This window comes from Eulemur rufifrons, chromosome 7, assembly GCF_041146395.1.
Source record: "Eulemur rufifrons isolate Redbay chromosome 7, OSU_ERuf_1, whole genome shotgun sequence".
NCBI lineage: Eukaryota > Metazoa > Chordata > Mammalia > Primates > Lemuridae > Eulemur > Eulemur rufifrons.
The window spans coordinates 161,632,038-161,658,255 of NC_090989.1; the positions used below are offsets into that span (position 1 = coordinate 161,632,038).

At 47.0% G+C, this 26,218-nt stretch overlaps 1 protein-coding gene across 4 annotated transcripts in view; it reads left to right on the forward strand.

The window, feature by feature from the left end:
• Positions 1-4,260: 4,260 nt before the first annotated feature.
• The window catches only part of FLNB (filamin B), a 129,430-nt gene continuing 107,472 nt past the window's right edge, over positions 4,261-26,218 (forward strand). For all 4 annotated transcript variants that reach the window (XM_069475944.1, XM_069475945.1, XM_069475946.1 and 1 more), the window contains exon 1: positions 4,261-4,675. In XM_069475944.1, coding sequence (XP_069332045.1) covers positions 4,384-4,675 — 292 coding nt within the window. In that variant the 5' untranslated portion in view covers positions 4,261-4,383. The remainder of the gene's footprint in view (positions 4,676-26,218) is intronic.

The window sequence follows — 26,218 nt, forward strand, 5'->3', positions numbered from 1 at the left end:
TCCAGGATGCTCAGAAACCACAGAATGGGGGCTCACCTGAGACCCCTCGCACAGAGCTGAGGTTCCTGAATTGTGGAAGTGGGTTTCACATACAAGATGGAGGTCTCAAGGTCAGGACCCTAGTGAGAGCGTTATGGGTCTCCAATTTATTAACTGGTTGATTCCAATACCAAGTATATCTCTGTCCCTGCACTGTCCAATAGGAAAGCCGCCAGTAGACAAAGGCAGCTTTTGAGCACTTGTTCTGGTTTGCCAGGGACTGTACTGGTTTTAGCACTGATAGGCCTGCATCCTAGGAGATGCCTTAGTCCTCGGCAAATCCGGACTGTTGGTCACCTTAATATTGGGTTAAATATATTATTGTAATTAATTTTACCTGTTTCTTTGTACTTTTTAAATGACACTTAAAGGGGAACCTTAGCATACAAACAGCTGCAGATTGGGCTGAGTTAATCACATTAGCTGCAGTCTCACCTTGCAGGGAGGAGCTCCCCCAGGGAGTGAGACACCGGCTGATAAGTTTTGATGGATGAGTGTAGGTGGAGGGAAGTATGAGGAACTGGGAGCCTTGGGCACGAGGAGGCAGAAGGTACCAACTCTGCCTCTAGTGACTCTGCTGCTCAGGGGCCCACTGTGTGGACAAAGGCATGTTCCAGGCTGGGGGATCACAAGGGGGTCTGTGGGCAGAGTACAGCCTTTGGAGTTAGACCCAGGTTTAAGTCCAGCTTTGTCTAGTCCTTACCAGCTGATCTCCAGGAAATCTCTTCACTTAATCACTAATGAGGGGAATGAGCATTCACATACAGTCATGCATGCACACACCACTGTCGTTCCATGCCTGAACGTCATAGCCTAATGCATTACTCACGTGTTTGTGGTGATGTTGGTGTAAACAAACCTATTGTACTGCCAGCCATATAAAAGTATAGCACATATGTGCCATTGACAATGATACTTGATAATAAATGTTACTGGTTTGTGTATTTATTATAGCCTACTTTTGATTGTTATTTTAGAATGTACTCCTTCTACTTATTAAAAAAAAAAAGGTTAACTATAAAACACTCTCAGGCAGGTCCTTCAGGAAGTGTTCCACAAGAAGGCATTGCCATCATAAGAGATGACAGCTCCATGCATGTTGTTGCCCCGGAAACCTTCCACTGGGACAAGATATGGAGGTGGACGATGGGGATATTGATGATCCTGACCCTGTGGAGGCCTAGGCTAATATGTGTGTTTGTGTCTTAGTTTTTAACAAAAAGTTAAAAAAAAAAAAGTTTTAAAAATAGGAAAAAGATTATACAACAAGGATATAAAAAAGAAAATATTTTTATACAGCTGTATAACATGTTTGTGTTTTAAGCTAAGAGTTATTACAAAAGGTTAAAAAAGTTAAAAAACGTTTAAAGTTTATAAAGTAAAAAAGTTACAGTAAACTAAGGCTAATGTATTACTGAAAAAAGACAACTTGTTTTGTAAATTTAGAGTAGCCTAAGTGTCTATGAAGTGTATAGGAATGTACAGTAATGTCCTAGGCCTTCACATGCACTCACCACTCACTCACTGACTCACCCAGAGCCACGTCCAGTCCTGGAAGCTCCATTCATGGTAAGTGCCCTGTACAGATGTACAATGTTTTATTTTTTTATACTGTACTTTTAGTGTGCCTTTTTTGTGTTTAGATATGTTTAGACACACGAATACTCTCCATCGTGTCACAATTGCCTACAGCGTTCAGTACAGTAACATGCTGTGCAGGGTTGTAGCCTAGGAGCCATAGCTATACCATCTAGCCTAAGTGTGTAGTAGGCTAGACCATCTGTGTTCGTGTACGTGCACTCATGTGCCCCGGTTATTAAGAGACGCATGACTAGTTATTGAATCCCTACTATGGACCGGGGCCAGGTAACATACTCTCTTCCCCAGGCTGTTGTGAGCGTTTCCAGTGAGTCAGTTAATCTGTCTGAACAAAGTGCTTCAGCGTTTGTTGTACTATACAGACTGGTTATACCCACACGCCGGCCAGCCCCTCCCCACAGGGTTGGAAGGCTTGCTCTCTACCCTGCCCAAACCCTCTTCCTCACCTGCCCACCTGCCCTGAACCCCTCCCCCAAACCTGGGTTAGGAGCCCCTTCTCTGGTCCTAGGGAGCCCCTTCTCTGGTTGGTGCCTCCCTTACCGACTTGCATGCCAGTTCTGATAGTGCTGTGTGGCCTGGGCAAGTCACTCAACCCCTTGGTTACCTCTTGTCAAATGGGGCCAATAGCAAGGAAATTGCTTAGCACTGCCCCTGCATAGGCCGGCAGCAGGTGCTTGAGAAATGCTAGGTGTTATAATTATTCAGGCTCTTGACAACAGAGACCCGGTCTGAGTCTGCCGCATCCCAGCACCTCGCACGGGAACTGATGAGTACAGAGCAGGTGTTCCATATACAGTGCGGGCACAGAATAACGGCCCCCAGAGATGTGCATTCCCAGACTGTGAATGTCACCTTACGTGGCAAAGGGGAATAAAGGTTGCAAATAGGATTAAAGTTGTTAATCAGCTGATTTTAAAATAGAGAAATCATCCTGGACTAACCAATTGGCCCAATGTAACCACAAGGGTCCTTAAGGCAGTTAGAGGGGCCAGTCTCTGTGTAATCCCAGCATTTTGGGAGGCTAAAGCTGGAGGATCAGTTGAGCCCGGGAGTTCGAGGCTGCAGTGAGTTATGAGGGAGCTATTGCACTCCAGCCTGGGCAACAGAGGGGGAAAAAATAAACAAACAAACAAAAAGAATTAAAGGAAAACGTGACGATGGAGAACCAGAGAGATGACAATGTGAGAAAGACTCAGCCTGACATTGCAGGCTTTCAGGACAGAAGAAGGAGTCAGGAGCTAAGGCACACAGGCAGCTTCTGGAAGCTGGAAAAAGCAAGGAAACAGATTCCTCCCTAGAGTCTCTAGGCAAGAATGCATCCCGTCAATACCTTGATTTCAGCTCAGGGAGACCTGCATGGGCATCTAACCTACAGAGCTGCAAGATAGGCTGGGTGCAGCTCATGCCTGTAATCCTAGCACTCTGGGAGGCCGAGGCGGGAGGACTGCTTGAGCTCAAGAGTTCAAGACCAGCATCAGCAAGAGTGACCCCGTCTCTATTAAAAATAGAAAGAAGTTAGCTGGACAACTAAAATATATATAGAAAAAATTAGCTGGGTGTGGTGGCACATGCCTGTAGTCCCAGCTACTCGGGAGGCTGAGGCAGGAGCATCAATTGGGCCTGGGAGTTTGAGGTTGCTGTGAGCTAGGCTGACACCATGGCACTCCAGACTGGGCGACAGAGCAAGACAGAAAAAAAAAAACAAAAGAACTGCATGATAGTAAATTTGTGTTTTTGGAGACAGAGTCATACAGTGGCTTATCGTAGCTCACTGTAACCTCAAACTCCTGGGCTCAAGAGATCCTCCTGCCTCAGCCTCCCGAGTAGCTGGCACTACAGGTGTACACGAGTACACCTGGTTAATTTTTCTATTAGTAGTAGAGACTGGGATCTCGCTCTTGCTCAGGCTGGTCTTGAACTCCTGACCTCAGGTGATCCTCCCACCTTGGCCTCCCAGAATGCTAGAATCACAGGTGTGAGCCACCGCGCCCAGCCTTTGTGTTTTTTATAAGACACTAAGTTTTGGTGTTACAGTAGCAATAAGGAAACCAATACACATAGCAAGCATTTACTGCACATGTTTACTGCTACTACTGAGCTGTTGGCCATGGTTGATTTCATACTTTTTTCTCCCATTAGGCTATGAACTTTTTGAGGTTAGGGAATAAATTTGTCTTATCTACCATTGGTTTTCAGGCTCTGAGAAGAATGCCTGGTACACAGCAGGAGCTCAGAACTAACCCTTACTGAACGTCATTGAATCTACAGGTTGATGGAGAACCCCCGACCTGCAGCCCCCTCCCCAAGACCCACGCCGCGGTCCCCATCCGTTCTGTCCCGCTCCCCGCCTCCGCAGGCTCCCTCACTCTGGCCTGACCGGGCGGCTTTTTCCTTCATCAGCCGATGTCCTGCTGCGGTGGTGGGCGTGGAGCGCGGGTCCCGGGACGCCGTGGGGTGCAGTGCCCGCTTCGGGCGGCAGGGGGCGAGCGTGGCCCGGGAGCTCCCGCGGGAGGGCTGGGACTGGGCGGGACTTCGGGGGCGGGGCGGCTCAGCGCGCAGGCGCGGGGCCAGGCGCCTCGCGCGGCCAGGGGCGGGCAACCACAGAGCAGCCCCGGCCGCGGCTCGGGTAGCAGCAAGTTCGAAACCCGCTCCTGCTCAGTCTCGGTTCTCGCTCCCCCGGCCCTTGGGCTTCCTAACGCTAGTTCCCGGCAGCTCGTTGCGCATTGCGCTCTCTCGGCCACCAGGATGCCGGTGACCGAGAAGGACCTGGCGGAGGACGCGCCGTGGAAGAAGATCCAGCAGAACACGTTTACACGCTGGTGCAACGAGCACCTCAAGTGCGTGAACAAACGCATCGGGAACCTGCAAACCGACCTGAGCGACGGGCTGCGGCTCATCGCGCTGCTGGAGGTGCTCAGTCAGAAGCGCATGTACCGCAAGTACCACCAGCGTCCCACCTTTCGCCAGATGCAGCTCGAGAACGTGTCCGTGGCGCTCGAGTTCCTGGACCGTGAGAGCATCAAGCTCGTGTCCATCGGTGAGTTCTCTGGCCGGGGCCCAGGCGCCGGCTGGTGTACCGTCCCGCCTCCACGGAAGGCGAGGGTTCCCCGCAGCGCACCCTCACCATCGAGGCGAGGGGGAGTTGTCCCCACAGATGGAGACGTAGGGGACCCAGGTCCCCTCCCCCGTGCCATCCCGTAGGGTGGGACCTGTGTTGGTGTGGTCGCTCCACGCCGTGCGCCTCGGGGTGGCTGTGGGTTGAGGACTTGGGCTGGAGTCGCAGGAGAAGAAGTGGAAATGTGGCATTTCTCTGCGCCTGGGGCGCCCCTGCGAGAGCTAGGGGACTGGAAACCCTCGTTTGCTGTCCTCGGGGGCGGGCCCTGGAGTCAGAAGCTCCCCAGAGCGCTCGTCCCGCTGCGCCCAGGCCGGTGCCCCCTGCAGCCGCTTAATGGGCGTTGGCTCGGAGGCCAGGCGGGGAGACCTGGGGAGGAACCGTTCTCTGCGCCTAGTGCTTCCCCGCCCAGGTGGAGACCAGGACCTAGTCCCCACCCCCGCCGTCGCCGGAATGGGTGTGGGACCCGAGGTTGGAAGGGGAGCCGCGGGGGTGTGTCCTTCTCGCTCCCTCTACTCCCAGCTCAGCTTTGGCCAGGCGCCGCGGGTTGAGCCCACTCTCTGCCGCCAAAGTTATAGTGATGGTGGTGACAATAGTAATTGCTGTCTTGTAGGGAGCCCACCCAGTGTCCTCTGTGTGCTGGCTGCCTTTAGAGTTATCTCGGTCCTTAGACATCCTGCGAGCTAGGGTGTTTAGACCTATTTATGACCCAAATATGACAGAGGGTTTATTGACTTGCCCAAAGACTGCCAAGTAGGCAAGTAGGGTCCCGCTGAGAATTGAAGGAAGTGGGTGACAATTAGAAGGAGGCTTTGTTTTCCTCTCCCCACCCTCCTCACCCCAGGGTCTTCCTTAAAGGAGGGAGGGAGGGAGGGAGTCCCTCTCCCACTCCTGGGGAAGAAGAATGGGGATGAAATCTCACTTATGGTCTGAGGTAGTTGGGGGCTTCCAAAGGGTCACAAAGCTGCTGAGTGTGTAGGCTGTGACAATAGGCGCAAGGGATTTGTAGCGTGTGTGTGTGTGTGTGTGTGTGTGCATGTGGACGTGTGTGCAGAGAATGTGTGTGTACACACAGCATGTGTGTGTAGTATGTGCATATGCAAAGTGAGTTTGTGTGTACATAGCATGAGTATGCAGAGTGTGCATGTATGCAGAGAATGTGTGTGCACCTACGTTTTGTGTGTGCATGTGTGTGTGTGTGTGTGTGTGTGTTTCTTGCCCAGGCCTGGATCTGGGATCTCTTCCTGAGGAGGACCAGGGATTGACCCAGGCCTGGGTCTTGGTTTCTCTTCCTGAGGAAACCAGGTCATTATACTGACCCCAGTGGCAGGAAGAAAGAGAGATGGGTGTGGCTGCTGGGACTTTCTCCAGTGGAAAAGGGATTCCCTCTAGGCTGAGCCTCACTCTCCCCTCCCCCACACTTGTGCCGGCAGGTAGGGCTGCTTCCTGCTTCCTGGGCCCAGGCAGCTGCTACCACCCAGCTGACCTCCCAGTGGTGCCCCCTCCCACCTCAGCCAAGTGTGGCTTCCCAGCAGAGGGAATCTGCGTGGCATCTGTTTTCTTCCTTTGGGGGTCCACCTCCTATACTGGGGAGAGAGAACCTCAGAATTCTTCACTTTTCAGAAACCAGCTTCCCCTCTGAGGAATCTCAAGGTCTGGCTGTGCTCAACTTGGATCCATTCTTCTTTGTTTTAAGAATGTGTATTTATATAATTAACTGAATAAAGAAACTTAAAGTAAACCAGGAATATCCAAATATGACATGAAATGTTTTTAAAACAACAACAAACCAAAACCACAGCTCCAGAAACTCCCGGAGTGCCTAACTCCCCACTGTTTACAGAGGCAGCAGCTGCTTTGAGTGCGGCTTCACATCAGTGCTCTGAGCTGTGAGTGCCATTGTGGGCTTTGTCTGGTCCCTTACATTTTTCTCCTCGGTCCTGATGATTTTCATTCCTGAACCCCCCCAGGCCTTAATGCCTCCCATTATGCCACATTCCAGGGTTAGCTCCCCTTGGCCTGCTGTGCGCCTGTGGGCTGTTGGCAGCTTCTTCCTGTGGACCTCTTCCTACCACAAGTTGCGTTCTTTTATTTTTTTGTTTTCCTTTTTAATGATTTCTTGGATTATATTCCCCAAGTGACATTCCTGGGTCAAAGGGTGTGACCACATTTATGACTGCTGTCATTGGCTGCCTCGTTGCTCTCCAGAAAGATCTCACAGCAAACAGGTTTTCCAGCCTCTGGAGATCAGACGCAGTCTGGTCAAGTGCAGGCTTCTGTTGGGTAAAGCCCGGGGCCTCTTCCCTCTGCTTCTGGGGCTGTTCTGGGTAATGGCCCTTCAAAAAAAAGTCACCTCTAGCTTGGACTTCGGGTTCACCTATTCACGGCATATGTTATGTTGCATTGTGCTGACATTAATATTAGCTCCAATTTGGGGGCTCCCACTAGGTGTTAAGTGTGTTCTGATCATCTCGTTGAATCCTCGTGGTAATCATCGACTGATAGCAATTATTGCCTTTCCTAGAATGATCTGCTTCCGCAAGTCACTGGAAGGGTTAATGGCTTCGCTGTGTCCCAGCCACATGGCAAGGGCTTAGAAAATGGTTGCTATTATTACTGTTGTCATTCTTAATGTTGTTATCCCTATTTCAAGATGAGAAACAAGAGTGAAGTAACTTGCGGAGGTGACCATCACTAGTGAGTAAATGGTGCCTGGAACCCAGGTCTGCCCGGCTGTTGAATTTGAGTCTTCACTGACTTGCCTTCCAGTTTCAGGGATGAGTCAAATACAACCTTTCTACCCCCATCAGAGGGTCCCTATAACACTAGGTTTTGCAAATGTAGGGTATTGGGGTGGTGGCTGATACCCACATTCTGAACCTCTAGCTTTGGACAAAACAGGGATGTCGTGAGTGACAGGATTAATCCTCTGGGCTGTACTAAGGGCCTCAGGAATTGAGTGGAGTCAGTTTGCCTCTTGTGTTGAAACTGTTGAGGAATGGCTACTCTGTCTTCATTGGTGGGTGTTTTTTTTTTAAGATTTCTTGCTACCCAGTGGTTGATGTTTTGCTCCATAATCAGGGAAGGTATCATTGAATGAATACAGGGTTTTGTTTGCTTTGGATAACGCCCAACAATATACATTGTGAGAGTCATTCAAACTGTGTACGTGCACCCAGCTCAGCTCTGGGATATACGCGGTAGTTAGACAGCCGCCAGAGGGCTGTGGCTTTTCTGTCTAGAATTCACTGAAAGACAACGCTGGCGATTTATGCACAGTGGTGGTTCATTGTAAGGTGGGTCCATCCTAGGCTCCATCCAAAAGTTGAAAAATTTCTTAAGTTTCTTGTTACATTCTGGGCAGTTCATAGTGAGGCCTCAGCTTATTTAATTCTAGTTGTTTGCCAGGAGCTGGCAGTTTTATTTACTTGTTTTTCCAGAAACCTTTTTGACACTGGGCAGCCCAGCAAACTGGGAGAAAAAGGGGGTCTCCTAGCCCAAGAATGACAATCAAGCCTGCCTGGAAGTTTGGGTGGTGTGTTTTGGTTTGGTCTTTTAGAGAAAGGAATTCTTCCCCTTTCGGAGGATGTAGTCTCTGACCCTAATGTTTACTTACCTGCACCAGGCCAGCACCAGAGCAGGAGGAATGTGTGTTCCCAAGACTTTGGGTCACTGGGCAGGGTTTCCAGGGTGGTGGGTCACTGCTCCACTCGGCCCTTTTCCTTCCTCTCCCTTTTGTCCCACTACTAGCAAAACAATTTACACATAACCCTAAGTTCTGCTCTTTCCTGACCCAGGTAGCAAATGCCAGTGTCTTTTGGGCCAGAAAGAGTGCTTAAAAAGTAGCAAAGTGGCATGCTTTGTCAGAATTAACAAGTTCTTGGCCATTTGCAACAAGGTAGCACATTAGTGTGAGATGTATCTTGTGCAGTAGTTAAGAGCAAGGATTCTTGGTTCAAATCCCACCTGCCACTAAGTAGCTGTTAAGAAACCTCTGTGCTTTGGTTTCCTTATCGTTAAAATGGGGATAATAACTACCTCCTTAAAAGGTCATTATGAAGATTAAACAAATTAATATTTTTTAAAGTGCTTGGAACAGTTCATGGTACGTAGTGAGTGCTATGTGAGTGCTTGTTAACTAAGTGAGGTAGTGTCTAATACTATTCTTAAAAGGTATGCTGGAGAGGTTTGCATGCTGAAAGGGCATTTAAAATCAGCGCCATGGGGGAGACCAGCTTGGTTGACTAATGTTGATCCTACTTGCTAAAATATGGCTTTGGACTGCCTAGAGGATGTCCCCTCCTTGGAGGGGGATGACCCCTGGTATGTTACGGCTGCTTCTGGGGCCCATTCACACCAGCTTTGTTTCCAAGCTGGACAGGGAGCTTCAGGCGGCTGGTCATTCCAACCTCCCACCCTGTTCAGGAATCTCTGGGCCAAATCACTTCCAGATGGTGGCTGGGCCTCTGCGGAGCTCCTCCAGCAACAGTGGAGCCAGCGTGCCAGTCAGCAGCCGCCTTCGTTCTTGGAGAGTCTGTGCTGAAGGAGGGCTTTGATTTGGAGCCAAATTAAGTCTCTCGGGTCCTGGTTTTGCACTGTGAAGCGGGTGTCATGGAGTGGGCTGCTGGCTTAATTGATGATGGCTGCCCTGTTCCTTGGGGCTGCAGATTCCTGGAGCCTTTAGGTCCTGTCTCCAGTGGCTCTATGGTCCAGAGTACCAGTCACCCTGCTTTACCTACAAACAGCCTCCCGGTCAGCACAGCCTAGACTATTGGAGACACAGCCTAATGGTTCAGGGCCCGGGTCTGAAGCTAGATTGCCTGGGTTCTTAGTCCCCACTCTGCCCCCTACCAGCTGTGCACCTCTGGTCGGCTACCTTAACCTTTTGGAGCCTCTATTTCCCCTCTGTAAAATGGAGGAGCATAATAGTTCCTATCGTAGAGTTGCTGGAGGCATTATATTTGATTAGGTTAAATTATAGCACAATGCTGGCATTATCCCTATTAATGTCATTGTGCTTTTGAACCTGGGTCCAGGACTTTGTCTTGCCTTGCATCTATTCTCTGGCCAGTCTGGATGTTTTTGGAGTCCTGTTGCTGTCGCCTGGTATGTTAGCTGTTCCCTTCCCCCAGCTTGGAACCTCTGATGTAGGTGTCTCCCAAAATCCTTTCTTTCTTCCTTTCCTCATTCCACAAATATATGAAAGGCCAAATCTGAACCAGGCCCTGTGCCAGGTGGTAGGACCACAGGAATAATGAGAGTTGTGTCCCTTGCTTGCCCCACACGCTGCTCAGTGGGGAGAAGAGACAGGTATCGAGAGTACCATACAGAGGTGGGCTTCTCAAACTTTCAGGCATGTACAAGTCACCGGGACTTTGTTAATGATGCAGGTCTGATTCAGTGGGGCTGGGTGAACGCTGAGATTCTACATTTCCAACCAGCTTCCGGATGCTGCTGTCTGTGGACCCCGCTGTGAGTAGCACGGGTCTAGGGGCCAAGCCCTCGGAAGAGAAGGAGCACCTGCCCCCAGGCTGGGGTGGGCAATCTGGAGGGCTCCCTTGAGGAAGAGACCTTTAAGCTGAGACCTAAAGCCTGACTAGAATTAGGCAGGTGAACAGATATTTAGCTAGGTGAACACAGGAATTGAAGAGTGTCAGGTTGGAGGTCAGAGGGGCAATGGAGAGGTAGGCAGTGCTGGCTAACAAAGGGTTTTTGAGGCTGTAGATTGCCTACCAGGTGTCCTCCTTGAGCTTAGAGTTGGATGGTGAACCCAGCTGAAATAGATCATCTAGCCTGGGGCGGAGGGAAGTCTCCCAAATGTTACTCCAGTAACTCCTATCAGTGAAAAGTTTTGTATGTGCCCCTTCCTCATATATGTATATTTATAGACTATATACATATATTAATACCACTATCTATCTGTACATTAAATATTAGTATGGTTTTGTTTCTTTTTAGATAGCAAATCCAAATGTAAGATCTGGTTTTTCCCGGCTCTAATGGATTATCTTGTATGCTCTTGGGGTGCATATGCCCCATTTGGAGGCCCCTGAGGGCTTGTGTTTCTGTATTTAGTTTGTTTTCCATATGGTATTATTCTGCATTAAATTTCATTTTTGATTACCTTTTTTTTTTTTTTTTTCTTTTTGAGACAGAGTCTCTCTCTGTTGCCCCAGCTAGAGTGCAGTGGTGTCATCATAGCTCACTGCAACCTCAAACTCCTGGGCTCAAGAGATCCTCCTGCCTTAGCCTCCCTAGTAGCTGGGATTCAGGATCATGCCATGATGCCTGCCTAATTTTTCTATTTTTTGTAGAGACAGGGTCTCACTCTTGTTCAAGCTGCTCTCAAACTCCTGACCTCAAGTGATCCTCCTGCCTCTGCCTCCCAGAGTGCTGGGATTATAGGCATGAGCCACCGTGCCCAGCCCCATTTTTTATTATCTTAATTGAGAAGCCAGATCTGTAATTATAACCACTTCCTCCAACCATAAGTTTAACTAAATGAATAAATCCAATGGAATGAACCATTTCAGTCTAAATGGGTGCTATTTCCTGCTTTTATAATGATTACAATTGCCTTTCACGACATTCTTCTAGAAACCATCTTATATTACTGTTGTAAATCTAGTTGTTCATTAAATGAACTCAATAATCACTAAATTGGCTTACGTTATTGTATAATAAACAGGAGTGCCTTCTTTTTCAGGGTCTTGGGAAGTGGTCTTGTATTTTTAAGGTGCCTAGCTCACCTTTTGTGGGAAACTGAGTCCATGTAGTAGGGAGAGAGCTTCTTGGGATAGATGATTAGGAAACCAAATGGTTCTCTTTATGAGCCAGTAGTTGAGAGTAGATATACGTGGAATAAAGGGTAGAACTACTGGATATTTTAGTCATGCCCACTTAGTATCTGGATTTCTTTTGTGGGGGTGGGGAGCAAGAAAAATGGTGAGCTATACATGAAGCTACTGACTTTCTTCTAAGAGCCTTATAGCAGTTGCCTTAAATGAGTTCATTTGATAAATTGTAGATGGTTGTCATAACTCTTCTGCAAACTGTTTAGTTATAAAAATAATTTAATGAGATTTTACTTATGCACATTGTCCTGTATTTACAAAATTTACCAAAGAACAGTTTTGGCCAGTCCTCATGTAGTAGAATGTCTTTGGCCAAGATTTTCTTGTACTATAAGCAAGAAACAGTTTGGTTTTTCACTTAGTCAAGACTGCCTGCAAGACTAGTTATTTTGACAAAGCATCTGACTTCCTCTCTTCCCCCTTTATCAAAACCTGGCATTTCTAAGCAGTGCAGGTAAAAAGCTTGCAAGGAGGACTTTTCTCCTCCTCCATGTTCCTTGGCTGTTCTAGGTGCCAAGAATGCATAGTGATGATGCTGGCTGTATACTGAATGTTGAGGTGTTGCACATTCATTGTGTAATACAATATCTAATATTTCTCGTGGCCACTGTGTGCTGAGCATTGTCCCGGGTGCTTTACCTTTATTGCTTGTAATCCTCATTACAAACCCTGCAAAGCTAGTGGCTTTTTATGTATTTCTATTTTACAGATGAGAAAACTGAGGCTCCAATCTGCCTCACTCCACATGTCAGGCATAATGCCTGCCTGCATCATGCTGTATTTTCATGTCAAAGTTGAGTTCCACATTTTGTACAGTAAAATAGATATATTGTAGTGAGAGGATTTGAGTGAGAGTGTTTCTGCTGCTTTGGGTTTTTGTTTAATTTGTTTTGCTTGAAACTGTACTCATTTGAGCTTGATTAATGTGAACTTGAAATTTCTTTTTACAGGACAAAACTTTGGGGCCCATTTGCCTTACCTTTCCAACACCATGGAGCTTTGATTAGAGCCTTTTTTGCAGTTTCTGGGGACTTTTCTCTAGTTCTTTCCCTGCCTTAGTTTGGTTCCCAGGGGTAGGGATGTCACTGCAGGTCTGGGTAGTAAGGACCAGCTACAGGTTGCTTTGGGGGAGTTGGGCAGGGCTTTGTTTGGAGGCCTGCAAGCCAGAGGTGAGGAAGGAGGTGCCCCTGGAATTCCTCCTGGCTGTGGTCCTGCATCCTGTGGGGCAGGTGTGTGTGTGTGTAGTGGCGGGGAGGGGAGTTGTTGTTGAGAGTCAGCTATGCCAGGAGTTCCTTGGTGACAGTGGACATTGGCACAGCTGTGCTGTATCAGAAATGACCTCACCCACATCCTTTCCTTCTGCTACCTTTAAACATTAACCCATGGGAGGGTGTGCTGGGTTGTGCTTGCTGGTGAGCTGAGCAACTGAACCCTGCTTTTCAGGCCTGGCACCCAGCCTTGATCAGTCCATTGCCCTGGCACAAGTGGGCAACTTGCTTCTAATCCAAGCAAGTGCCTTTTCTGCTCATCTTCAGGCAGCCTCATGGGCAGGCCTCTTGCTGTGCACCATGGCATGAAGCTCTGTTTGCCAGAGCCAAACTTGTGTTCCCCCAGGGCTTCCGCCTCCTGAGAGAGAAAGCTGGTCTGTCCTGCCCATTCAGTGCTCAGCCTCCCAGCCATAGCAGGGCTGGCTTGTTGAAAGGTCTGGGTGTTAACACAACACTCCTGTTCTCCCTCTCTGAAGGCCCTTTATGCTGGCCTGAATTCCTTTTCTCATGGAGATCTGAAAGCTCTTTTGACTAAATGGGTCACCTTTCTGGGTATTTTCATAAGGCTGGTCAGCTTTTGCCATGCCAGTCAATTTTTCTGGAATTTCCTTTCAGATATCAAGGCAACCAAAGGGGTTGGAGTTATTTGGAACACAGGGTGGAATTTTGGCATTCAAGCTATAGGGGAACGGGTGGGGATTTGTGGCAGGCACTATGTAAATTTGCTGCGGCCCATAAATTCAGACTTTAAGATGAAAAAAGGCAGCAGCAGTCGGCTTTCCTTCCACAGACAAACGGGACCGGTGTTACTCTCTGCTTCGTGCTGAGTGTGTCTGAGGGAGAGGCAGGCCTCCCATGGAGGCTGGGCAGGAAAGAAAGGTTTCTCGGTGGCTAAAATCAGATTCCTGGATCTTCCCTGTATCCCCCCAAGAAAATAATCAAGTTCTTATCATGCTGGTACTGCGCTTCTTGTGTGGATCACCCCGATTTCCCTGCACCTCCCTGAAGTGATTTATCAAACCCCAGGGAAACAGAATGATTTGGCTTTCACAGCCTGTGGGGGAGCACTGGCTGGGCCCAGTGCTTCTTGCCCAAGAACAAAGTGATTGTTTCCTGGTGGGGGGTGGGAGAGGTAAAGCAGGCCAGAGGCAGGGGACCAGGCCCTGCTTCCCAGGGGACCAGAGGTGCTGAGACCCTGAAAGGCCTTTGTGACTTGGTGGTTCTTTCAGCTGAACCCAGAGTCCTGGGTTCTGTTTACAAGATTCCTTCTCAGAAGAGGCAGAGGCGTGTGCTGGACAGGGGCCCCTCAGTGGAGCTCCCAGCCATCCCGGGCAGAATCCAGACAGTACTCTGAGTGGAGGCCCCTTGGCAGATCTTGGCTTGAAAGCACCTGGGCAGTGGCTTGTCACGTTCCTTCTCTCCACTGAAGGAGGCGAGCTGCCACCTGGGGACGCCTCTGCTGTCAGGGTGTCCTTTACGGGAAGTGATCCCGGTGTCATGTTACACTTCCTGCATTTCTTACCATAATTTTCTCTCCGGTTCCCTTTTCTTTCTTAATTTTGAAGGTGGGGGAGTGAGGGTGGGGGTTCAGTTTCCTTTTTTTTTTTTTTGAGACAGTCTCACTCTATTGCCCTGGGTAGAGTGGTGCCGTGGCTTCAGCCTAACTCACAGCAACCTCAAACTCCTGGGCTCAAGCAATCCTCCTACCTCAGTCTCCCGAGTAGCTGGAACTACGGGTGCACATCACTGCTCCCAGCTAATTTTTCTATTTTTAGTAGAGACAGGGTCTCGCTCTTGCTCAAGCTGGTCTTGAACTCCTAAGCTCAAGCAATCCTCCTGCCTCGGCCTCCCAGAACGCTACGATCACAGGTGTGAGCCACCGCACCTGGCTTCTCCTGTTCCTTTCCTTGGCACTCATTTGACATCCATGGGAAGTCCCACACTTAAGGTTGGAGGGCATGAGCCCTTGTCTGGGCACCCACAGCCCTCTCACTGAGCTGTGTTGGTCTCCTAACTTGCCTGTCTTGCTTTCCCATGGATCATCACTGTGCCAGGGGCAGGGGCTTGTATCTCTTGTTCACCTCTGTGTCTCTGACTTTGGCAGTTAGTAGAAATTTAATAAACAGGTTGGGCACAGTGGCTCATGCCTGTAATCCTAGCACTCTGAGAGGCTAAGGCAGGAGGATCACTTGAGGTCAGGCGTTCAAGACCAGCCTGGACAAGAGCAAGACCCTGTCTCTACTAAAAATAGAAAAAAAATTAGCCAGGCGTGGTGGTATGCACCTGTAGTCCCAGCTACTTGGAAGGCTGAGGCAGGAGAATGGCTTGAGCTCGAGATTGAGGTTGCTGTGAGCTAGGCTGATGCCACGGCACTCTACCCAGGACGACAGAATAAGACTGTTTCAAAAAAAAAAAAAAAAAGGAAAGAAATTTAATAAATAACTTATCAAATAAATAGTCTCTAGTTTAATGGGTTGACTATTAAGTCTGGAACATTGACTTGTTTGCAATGTATTTGCTTTCAGAAAATGCAAAACAGTGTCCCTTTGGAAGTATAGTGAAATAGACAAGTGGGTCTGAGGTCCCAGTAGAACATTGTTTTTGCAACTGTGATGCTGAACTTAAAAGAACTTCATGTTCATTCCCTGACCATCTATGATTTGCTTCAGCTGTTAGAGAACAAGGCCTTTTCTGAGTTGCCACATGAAGCTCAGAAAATGAATTTAATAGGAAGCTACTGTCACAGTCATATTAATATTCATAGTTTCATTAGTAATAGTGAATATATATTAAGTACTGGGCATTGTGATAAATGCTTGTCAATAATAGCTAAATGAAACCTCATTGCAACTCTGAGCTGTAGTTATCTTAATCCCTGTTTCACAGATGAGGAAATGAGGCATGCCCAGATTGGCCACTGAGTCTGTGGCTGACTCTTCCACAAACCCTTGTCTGAGATTTTAATCCTCCTGTCTTACTGCTTTCCCAAAGGAAAGCCATCAGCTCAGCGTGTCTCTTAAATTTACTTCTAATAAGTTTTTTTAAGACATTAAAAAGTTACAGTTGTGTGGCTCATGCCTGTGATCCTAGCACTTTGGGAGGCCAAGGCGGGAGGATTGCTTGAGCTCAGGAGTTGAAGACCAGCAACATAGCAAGACTCCGTTTCTACTAAAAATAGAAAAATTATCCGGGCATGGTGGCACACACTTGTAATCCCAGCTACTCGGGAGGCTGAGGCAGGAGCATCACTTGGGCCTGGGAGTTTGAGGCTGCAGTGAGCTACGATGACGCCACTGCACTCCAGCCTGGATGACAGAGCAAGACTCTGTCTCAAAGAAAAAAAAAAAGGTTACATTTGTAGTTCTTACTCTTTGCAAAAAATTTGCAAAAACACAGAAAAATACAAAGAGAAAACACATCACCTGTGAAGAATTTTAACAAATCTTTTTCTACTTTTAGGGAATTTTGCCTACAGCTGCCTTTTGATCAGAATGGGGAAGAGGGAGATTCATTTTCTTAGGGAAAAAGAGACTGTGGCCTGGAAATGTTTTATGAAATCATTTTGGTCGTACTGATAGTTATAACAAGATTCATCCTGCAGTTATTGCTGAGCTTCAGCCAGCATTAAAATTAGAGGTTTTACTTGAGTCTCATTATGGTTTGCAAGTCTCCCTTGGTCCAGAAGTATGTTTTGGTCAACCATGGAGTGGGGGTGTTCCAGCCACTTTCTGTCTCTTAAAAGTTTTTAGGACCAACTTTTATTGGCACTGCCAGGGTCTCTTAATAATAGTTATTATGTTCAGTAACTAATGGGACCTTGTCTCCTGGTTAGCCCGGCATAGAAACTCATTTAACTTTTAGTTGCCCAGCACCATTAGCAGTTTAAATATGGTTCATCCCTGCCTGTCTGGGAACTTTTAGAAGTCTGAAAATTATATGCATCCCTAAGGTCTTCATGGTATTGGTTTCTTGGAGGCACCATTTTCTCCGTAGCCCTCAGGACACCCTGGAGCCATTCTGTCTCAGCCTTGTTTGAAGCAAAGGAGAAAGAAAGGAAACCACTTCTGGATACAGATTGAGCCACTTTGTGGTCCTTAAGAATATGGGTCAGATAGACCCTGCCACTTACCAGCTGGGAGACCTGGAGCAAGTTGCTTGACCTCTCTGAGATTCAGTGTCCTGGGCTATAGCAGTACCCGCCCCCCTCCCCCCTTCCTGGTGTTGTCGAGGATTGAACAGTGCAGTCCCCATAGAGCACTTGGCCCAGTACTTGGAGGATAAGTGCCCCGTGAATGGTAGTCACCATGCTCCCCTACTTCCCTTCTCCCTCCTCTCTTTTCTCCCTCCTCCCAATTCCTGGACTTGTCTTGGTCCCTGCAGACTGGAAGAAGAAGTACATTAGCTAGGGTGGGGTTAGGTGGTTGGGAGTATGCCCAGAAATTGGTCAAAGATGCCTCATACCTAAAAGACTTTTCGGAAGAAGAGGTGACCTGGGTTTTTGAATAACTATCAAGTAAGAACCATGGGCCAGTGGCATATTCTGGTCTTCTGGCCAAGCTTCCTTTAAGGGTAGAAAACAGGTGCCACCTATTCTTGATGGCTGGCTGCCTCCACTTTCCTTCTTGTCCTGTTTGGATAATTGCTATATATATATATTTTATATATAATATATGTATTTTATATATTATATATCTTATATTATATATAATATATCTCACACATATATAATATATATAGTATATATCTTATATATAATGTATATTTTATATATATAAGATATATATATATTTTAACTACCTTCTTTTCTTCCCGTTCTTTCTTTGTTTAATACTTTCTTTTTGTCTTTTGGAATGCCCTTCCCTCCTATTTCTTTCTTTACTGTTTTTTTGTTTTTGTTTTTTTGCCTTTCCCAGACCACCCTCTGGAAGGACGCTCTTGTGGAAATGGCTGGAAGCGGCTGTAACTTCCTGTTCCTGTGTTTGCTGCTGTGTCTGAGTCTTGGCTCTCCTCCTTTCTAGTTGGCCAACCCCAGGAAGCTGCTTCCCTCCAGGAGCCTGTCTTCCATATGCAAAATGTGATAATATTAGAAAATGTCCTGCCTTACCGAGGGCTGAGGTATAAAAGCGAATGTGCGTGTAAAGCTCTTGGCGCTGAGCCAGCTCGTAGTAAATGCTCAGTACATGGCTGAGATTGTATTGTTAGCATCAGCATTATTGCTACGGGGCCTACACCTCCCACTTACTTTGGAAAAATAAGTCTTCATCTTACTGCCAGGGGGTGGCTCCTGTTTCTCTTTTCAGGGCTTAGTGGAGCAGGATGAAGAAGGTGGAGCTGGAAAGACACCTGGGGATCTTCCAGCGTTGATGCCTGCCGAGGCTGGGGCTGTGCTGACTGCCATGTGCACTTGTCTGGAGCAAAGGGGGAGCTGTACCAGCTCTCCCGCCCGCAGGAGTCTGACTCATCCCTGCCCTGGCCCTGGGCACTGCTTTCTCTGGCCCTTTGACATCTGGGATCATGGTGGGGCTGCCTGTGCCACCTGCCAAGATTTTTCCTGCCCTGGGTGTAGCCTTAAACTCCAGCACTGTCCAACCTCATGTCTTAGAGCTGGTGACAATATTTTTACAGTAGTTAGTGCTTGGAAACTGGACTTCTGGATTATACCCTGTACAAACAGCATCTAGGTTGCAGGGCTGGGTGACCAGAGGAGGCTGGCAGCAGCAAATTCTGTGGCTCCTGAGACCAGAATGGATGTGGGAGGTTGAGGGGCAGCATTCTCAGTTCTCTTCAGGAGTGTGGCAGTCTTTGCCCTGCCAGGCAGAGGGAACTGTCTGTGTCTTGCATGAACCACCTGCTTCCCCAGTTGCCCCTTGGACACAAGCTGCTTGCTGTTTCCATGGTTGGGCCAGATTTCCAATACTTCAGTGTTACTGAGTGTCATTTTTAGGCCATCTCTTCTGGGGATAGGGAACGCCCAACACCTTTCCCAAAGGTAGAACTTGTGTGGGTTTTACTTGAGTAGTGACTAATGTGGATCTTTCTTTACATTTTAATGATGGGAAGATATTAGTCAACCTGGGTACTTTTTCCATATGACAGGGCAAAAATTTAAAACACTTGCTCAATGGCTTTTGTTTCTCCACCTATTAAAGCTGACCATAAGTTAGCTGTTATCAGTACGATCAGCAGGTGTTAGTCCACTCCCCTTCCAGAGACCAGTTTCTGGTTTTGGGAAAGGTCCAGGGCACACTGGATTTGGTAAGATTGCAGGTCTCAGGCAGATGGCAGGACTCAGACACTGGCTCTCATTCCTGGGCCCATCACTGGGGCCCCCCTCCCTGAACCTTTCTCCCCCATCTATAAAATGGGAGAACTGGACTAGGTCTGTGTTTCCTAAACTTCAGTCATTCGTAAAGGAACCACTTTTACTATTTTACTGTATCCCATGGCTGTTTCTATTTCATTTTTCACTTAATATTATTTTCCCCTGCAGTTGACTCACTTTTAAAACAAATGTAATTGAAAAGGAGACTTTGTGTCACTATCATAATGGAAAAACAGTGTCACTAGGTAAATGGAAGGTAACCATAAATAAACCCAAAACAGTTATTAAATTCCAGCCAGCACCGTTGCCTGTTCTCAGCATGAGGCCTACTCTCTCTTGGTTAAGAGGGGAAATTAGCAAGAGATGAAGAGATGTTGAAGGTAACATAGCACCACACTGAGCCTTTCTCTTTGACCTGCTCAGAAGGATTGAGAAAGAATTGGAAGAAGAATAACATCTCTCTGCAATGCAAAGTGACTTGGTTGAGTGTGCCCAAGAGCTCAGAGTAGCAATGTCTAGATGCTTTGTTCAAATACTTGTGTAGCCTTCAAAATGTGCCAGGGGTCTAGAGGGGCCAGGAATATAGAAGGAATTGGGACTTACCACTGACCTTGGGTGCTTGTGGTCTAGTAGGGGAGAGGCGGGCATATAAATGAAGAGCAGAGCAGGCTACAGGAGTTTAATAGGAAAACCACAGGGCTAAGTTCTGTAATGTGTGTAGGGATCTACTAATAAGAGTTATTTAGAAAATGTTTTTCTTTTTAATTTGAATTTTATGTGAAATGTACAATAAACCTATGTCAGTCCAGAATGATTCTAGAGAAACTCTAAATATATTAAAGTTGTGTCGTTGTTTATTGTGTTTATGGTGTTATGATGATGATCCATCTTAACGCTTTATGTAATGGTGACTAATTTTTTTCCCTAAAAGCTGATTTGAGTTTTGGGTTCTCTTGGAATCCATGTCAGTTGTAAGTGGATAAGATAATACAAGATGGCCTGATTTACTCTTAGCAACACTCATGTCTCCCCTCAGATTAGCAGGTCCTGCAGTTTGTGCAAAGCAAGATATGTACCAGTGTCGGACCTCTGAAATGTCTCATGCTGTTAATCTCTAGGAATGGGTGGTGTTCTTTGAGATAATAGGATATGAGACTGAATCATTTGATTTTTCTGATCATCTGGTAGCTTAGGGCCCCCTTCCTTCTCTGGGATTTCTGGGAGAAGGAAAGTCTTAGTTAAGAATGAGGACTTGGGAGTCTGGGGCTGAATCTGGGGTTTTCTGTGTGAGTTGTATGCCTGCTCCAAGGCCTCAGTGCTCACTGCTCTCATCTGTAAACTGGGATAATCATAGCTTCTACCTGAAAGAGTGGGTGTGCAGGTTTAATGAGAGAAATTGTAGAGTGATTGACACATGGGGAGTAGTCTGGAAGTGCTAATGGGTAATCCCACACTTCCCTAATTGAAAGGGTCGGGTTTATATTACTCTAGGCTGGTAGTGAGCAGGGCGGAGGGGATGTCAGGTCTGGAGTGTGGTTGGACCATGCTGACAGTGTCAGGACATTGAGAAGGGATATAGGGTTTGGGACAAGTGGTGCTATGATCCCTAAGACACTGTGTATGGGTTGAATCAGGATAGTTTCAAGGAGGGAGGTTGGGCAATTAGAATCCTTTCAGCTGCATAAATTGGCTCACATGGAAGGAAATTGATGGGCTTGTGTTAGCAAGCCCAGATAGAGAGCAGGTTATGGGCTTCAGGGCGCTAGTAGCTCAGTGACGTCATCAAGGACCCAGGTTCTTTGGGTCTCTGCTCTGTTGGTTTTGTTAATCCTAAGGCTGGTTTTCCTGTGGTTTTCCATAGTAGAGAGTTCCTGTGAGGTTGAAAGACAGTTTCTGGGAGTTCTTAAGAGCCAGGATGAACTCTCCCAGGAGACCCCAGCAGAACTCTCCTTAGGTCTCACTGGCCCAAATTGGATCACATGGCATGGGGGATGGATTACCCTCAGACCAGTCAGGCTTTCCCAGAGCTGGAGGTAGAGTCGCTTCCCTGAGGCCCGCAGGTTGTGTTGGGGAGGGCTGGATCTGGACTCCTGTCTGGAAGGAAAGGCAAAGGGGGCTGGATGCTGGTGGCTCTGTTTTAGGAAATGGTATCAGAAAAGGGGAACACAAGGGGTTGGGGGCCAGGAGGAATGTCATGGGAAAAAGTCTGTGCCTTACTCTACAGGCTTCCTCGTCTGTTTCTCTGCCTGCCCAGTCCCTTTGTTCTATACCCAGGGCTGTGCCCACACCCTCTTCTCCGTGTCGCTTTGGGATTCCTGCCTCTTTCTTCCCAGAAGGCCCCCTTGTCTGTGCTGATTAATTTAGGAATCTTACTGATGTCAATTGCATATCATTTTTACCATTTATTTTTTCCTAATTAGGGGTAATACTTTTTTTTGCATAAAAATAGGAAAATTAATTTTAAAAAGGAAAAAAAATTGCCTGTAGTCTTACTGCCCAGAGATAACAAAGCAATTGTTAACATTCCCATTTCAGTTTTCTCTACACGTATCTACATAACACATTTTATAAACAACTCAGGAGCCAGACTGGATATAGTTTGATATTCCCTCACTTGGTGATAATTTTTGTCATTAAATACCAGTTTAAAACATGATTTTTAAATAACAGCCCCATCATAAAGGGTATATCCTTCTAAAATAAATTGTGTCATTGTAAATGGAATACAGGGCAATAAAAATGAATACATTAAAATTCTGATTAGTTTGGGTTCTCCTGAAAGCAGGGCCGGATATGAGGGTCTGCAAGTAGACGTGGTTTATTTCGGGACGTGACCTCAGGAAGCACGAGGGCGAGATCAGTTAGGGAGACTGGGAAGGAGGAGAAACCAGTAATAGGATGCATTATCAAGATTGCTGCTGTGGGCAGCAGGGGCTCAGTTCTCCTGGGACCCCCTGAGAAGTGTATTGATGCCTCTAGAATTGTCCACCTGGGGAAGGACAGGAAGCTGGAGATCCACCAGCACCTGTTCCCCAGGGATGGAGGTATTAATTCCCTTGAACTTCCAAACTTGGCGCCCACGCATCCAGGCTCTCCTGGGGCAAAACGGAAAAAGAAAAGACATGTTCTTGGGTTGGCAAGTGGTCCTGGGGAGGTATCTGAGGCTGGCACAGAACTGTCCGCCACAGCTGTGGCTGAAATCCCATGTACAACAAAGGGGTGGATGCAGCCCCAGAAGCATCTCCAACAAGTCTATCCCCTTGGATTAATTTTACCAACATAATGTGGAGCAGAAAAAGAAATCACAGAGATATACATATGTATGATACTGTTTACATAAACTTTTACATATGCAATAAAAATACAGGTATGTTCATGGGAGTGATCATTGCTAAGCTTTTGGGTAATGGTTACTGGAGGTGGGGGAGGGGGATGCAGTCATGAAGGGGTGTGCGGGGGGCTTTCAACTCTTTGTAACATTTTATTTCATCAGTCATGTGGTAGTTATGTTATTCCACCCCACCCTTCTTTTCTGTGTCTTTGTCTGGAATATTTCCCTTATAAAAAGTGTATCATTTTAATGTTGGTAACAATGCATTACTCAGCATGACCAGGAGGAGGGAAAAAATGCCTTACGTTTATTATTTTGTTTGTTTGTTTTAAGGACAAGTTTGGGCCCAGCTTATAAGAAAGAATACAGACCATCCTCAAGGTGTCAGGATGCTATTAAGACAAAAGGCATTCATGCTTAGCAGGATTCCTTCCTCCCACCCCCCAAGTATGTTGAAACACCTGAGGTCATCACCTTAGAATGGGAAGCCCCTCCTGCTGCTTGTGAACATGGCAGGCTTGGGTTTCTCAAAGACAGAGAGCTTCAGAAGTTTGCCTCTGGGAGCTTCCAGTCAATAGCTTCTTGTCCAAGCAAGGGAGATACTTCTCATGAAATATCTCAAGGGACTGCTGAAATATTTGCATTGTCTCTAAAAGTAGGTAACAGTCCAGAGTATGGGGTGGTTCAACAATGGAATGAGTGTTGTGAGGGAGTTGCATTCTAAGAACACCTTTGCATTGTGGCCAAGTTCAAACTGGTCCAGGGTGTTTGACTGTTGGGATTGGCTCAGCCTAGATCACATGTTCTACCCCCAGTCTGAAATTGGGGACATTGAGGAGGATGGGAGAGTCAGGGAGGCTTTTCACACTGGATTACTGCTACACTAGCTTGCTGTTCTCTAGAAACCCCCTTCATTTGATGAACCCTGTGTCAACTGGCCCTGTGACTTAGGGTGAAAAATCACCTTGTCAACACCTGTGAAGTGAGATTACCTGTTCACCTCACAGGCAGATCAAATAGGAAAAAACAAAAACAAAACACGTGTAAATTATAAAGTGCTTGAGGTTTTTTTTTTTTAAAAGCTGTCTATATAATTAAAAGGTGTTACTTAGATTTGGATATGAAATAAAATCTGACTTGAAATTTAAGTGGCATAATTTCCACACCTTTTAAAATGCCAGGTGACTTCATCTGTGCGCCTCCTTCTTGAGGGTGCAAAATGGTGGCTTAGCAAAAGCAACAGGCACCCCCTCCCCTTCTTGGGAGGAAGAGTTGAAAGAATGAATGTGTGAGGAATTGGGGGTTTGGTTGCCTTCCAGGGTCCGTGTTGAAGGAGAGGAAAATGTAGCTCAACCACAGTGACTCTCCTCAATTAAAAACTAAAAAAAGATCGTGGTTATAGGGTTTGGACTTTGGACAAGCCAGCAGCCTCAATCGTTTTGAGTGCGATTCCAGATTGGAAGATTCTTACAGGAGAAAAGTGGAAGCTTTGAGAATTCCTGGTTGGACCCAGTGGCTCCTCATGGCAACCCCAGCTGGAGGAGGCCACTCTCCTCACTGGACAGATGAGCTGGCTGCGTGTGTAGCCTGGCCCGGCACAACATACTCAGCTGGGGGTGGCAACATGGGAAAGATTTTTTATTGGGATTAATTTTCTACAGAGATGCACTTTCACATGAGACCATCTTTTTCTCACTGGTGAGCTCACCAGGGCCCTTATTCCACAAAGCTTAATTGTTTTGGACCCATAAATTTAAACTCCTTAATTAATTGACTCAAGACTTAGGACAAATTAGCTTTTCTTTATAGTGAATCCATGGCCTTGAATGCTTGTGACTCAGATGGAAGAGGAAGCTGGAGCACAGAATAAGGACATGAGGTTGAACACCTGGTTCTTCTGACTGGGCTCTTCCGTAGCTCTGTCTTCGGGCCTCAGCTTCCTCATCTGTATACTTTGAGGATTGAACCAACATTAGGTCAGCAAGTAGCTGGCACCTGTGCTGCACTCTTGACCCTCCAGGACAGATGCTGCCGGTTAGTCCTGATTTCTTTCCCACTGAACCCAGACTCGGCCTTATGGTTGAATCCTTTCCAATATGGTGCTCCGGGCAGCCATCTGGTCCTTGCTGAAACCCAGGTATTATCTTGATGAAAGTTAATGAACTTTAATTCCCCTTTAGGTGTAACTGTTTGCATTTTATCCTGTGAAGAGCCTGCAAAGCAAGCAGTGCTCATCGGGCTGCTGGTGTTGGCCTCAGCGTGCACGTCAGCCAGCTGCAGCCCGTCCCTGGGGATGGTGTGGTGGGTGCTCCCTCACACCTGCCTGCCTTCGCCCGCACCCCTGCCTCTGCTTGACCTTGTTGTTCAGGAACCAACTCAGATGCCTCTTACCTTGTGAAGCCCTCTTCCAAGCCCCCATGCGGAATCAGTCATTTCTGCCCTTGTGTTCCCACAGCACCGTACAAATTATAATCCTTGTAAAATGGCCCTGATGCTGTTTATGGCCGTGGCCCTGCAGCAGCCTCTCAGCCCTCTGGCTTTCTTAGATCACCAGCACGGTCTCTGCCAGTATTGTTTTCTGAATGTTTTTTCTTTACATCTACTCATTTTTTATATTCCTTTATTTCAAAAGGAAACCAGAGAACATGATCATAAATAGAAAACCACTATCACTTGCCAGGAAGAATAGGTAACTATTCTTTAACAAAATAAATAAAATCAATGAAAACAACTGTTACTAAATGTTTGAAAAGTTTGTTGACAGCTCTGACCCTGAGGCCTACTGTTATTGTTAAAAACAGGGATTTGTGTGAAAGCTGTTGAAGTCTCTTTAGCACCATATCAAGACTGACTTTTTTCTTGGCAGAATCTGATGCTTTTGTGAACTGATGGATTTTAAAGTTCTGTCCCTGAACCATCTTAGCTTTAGCAGTTAGCTCCTGTAGTCTTCTGCCTGTCTGTCCCTTGTTAGGAAAGGCTGTGCTGACTGACTGTCAGCAGGGCCCAGCATGTGGAAGAGATAGTTCTCTGTAGATTATGTGGAACTGCGTGGCATTGTCATCCCAACATGCAGTACCTTTGTTTACTGTCAAAAGTAAGAATTGCATGAGGATCATCAGAACTGTTGAGTGCAAAATCTGACTTGCGTGGCTTTGGTTTGTTAATTGTCTCTCACTGGTAGGAAGGACTCATTTCTTGCTTTGCTGGATTAGAATTTGGTAGTGAAAAAATAGAAAAGTGATTCCACCCTTGAGCAAATTCTTAATGGAAAATGGTGTCTTGGTTCTCTGTTCTTCTAGGGAAGGCCCGGTGATGCAGACATTTCGTTTCGTAGATGGCAAAACTGATGCCCAGAGGTTAGCAATTTGATGCAGGAGTGAGGAACCTGTGGCCTCAAGGCCACGTGTGGCCCTCCAGGTCCCCAAGTGCAGCCCCTCGACCCAGTCCAAACTTCACCCATCAAATTCCTTTATTAAAAGGAATTGTTGGCCGGGCGCGGTGGCCCACGCCTGTAATCCTAGCACTCTGGGAGGCCGAGGTGGGCGGATCGTTTGAGCTCAGGAGTTCGAGACCAGCCTGAGCAAGAGCGAGACCCCATCTCTACTAAAAATAGAAAGAAATTATATGGACAGCTAAAAATATATATAGAAAAATTAGCCGGGCATGGTGGTGCATGCCTGTAGTCCCAGCTAC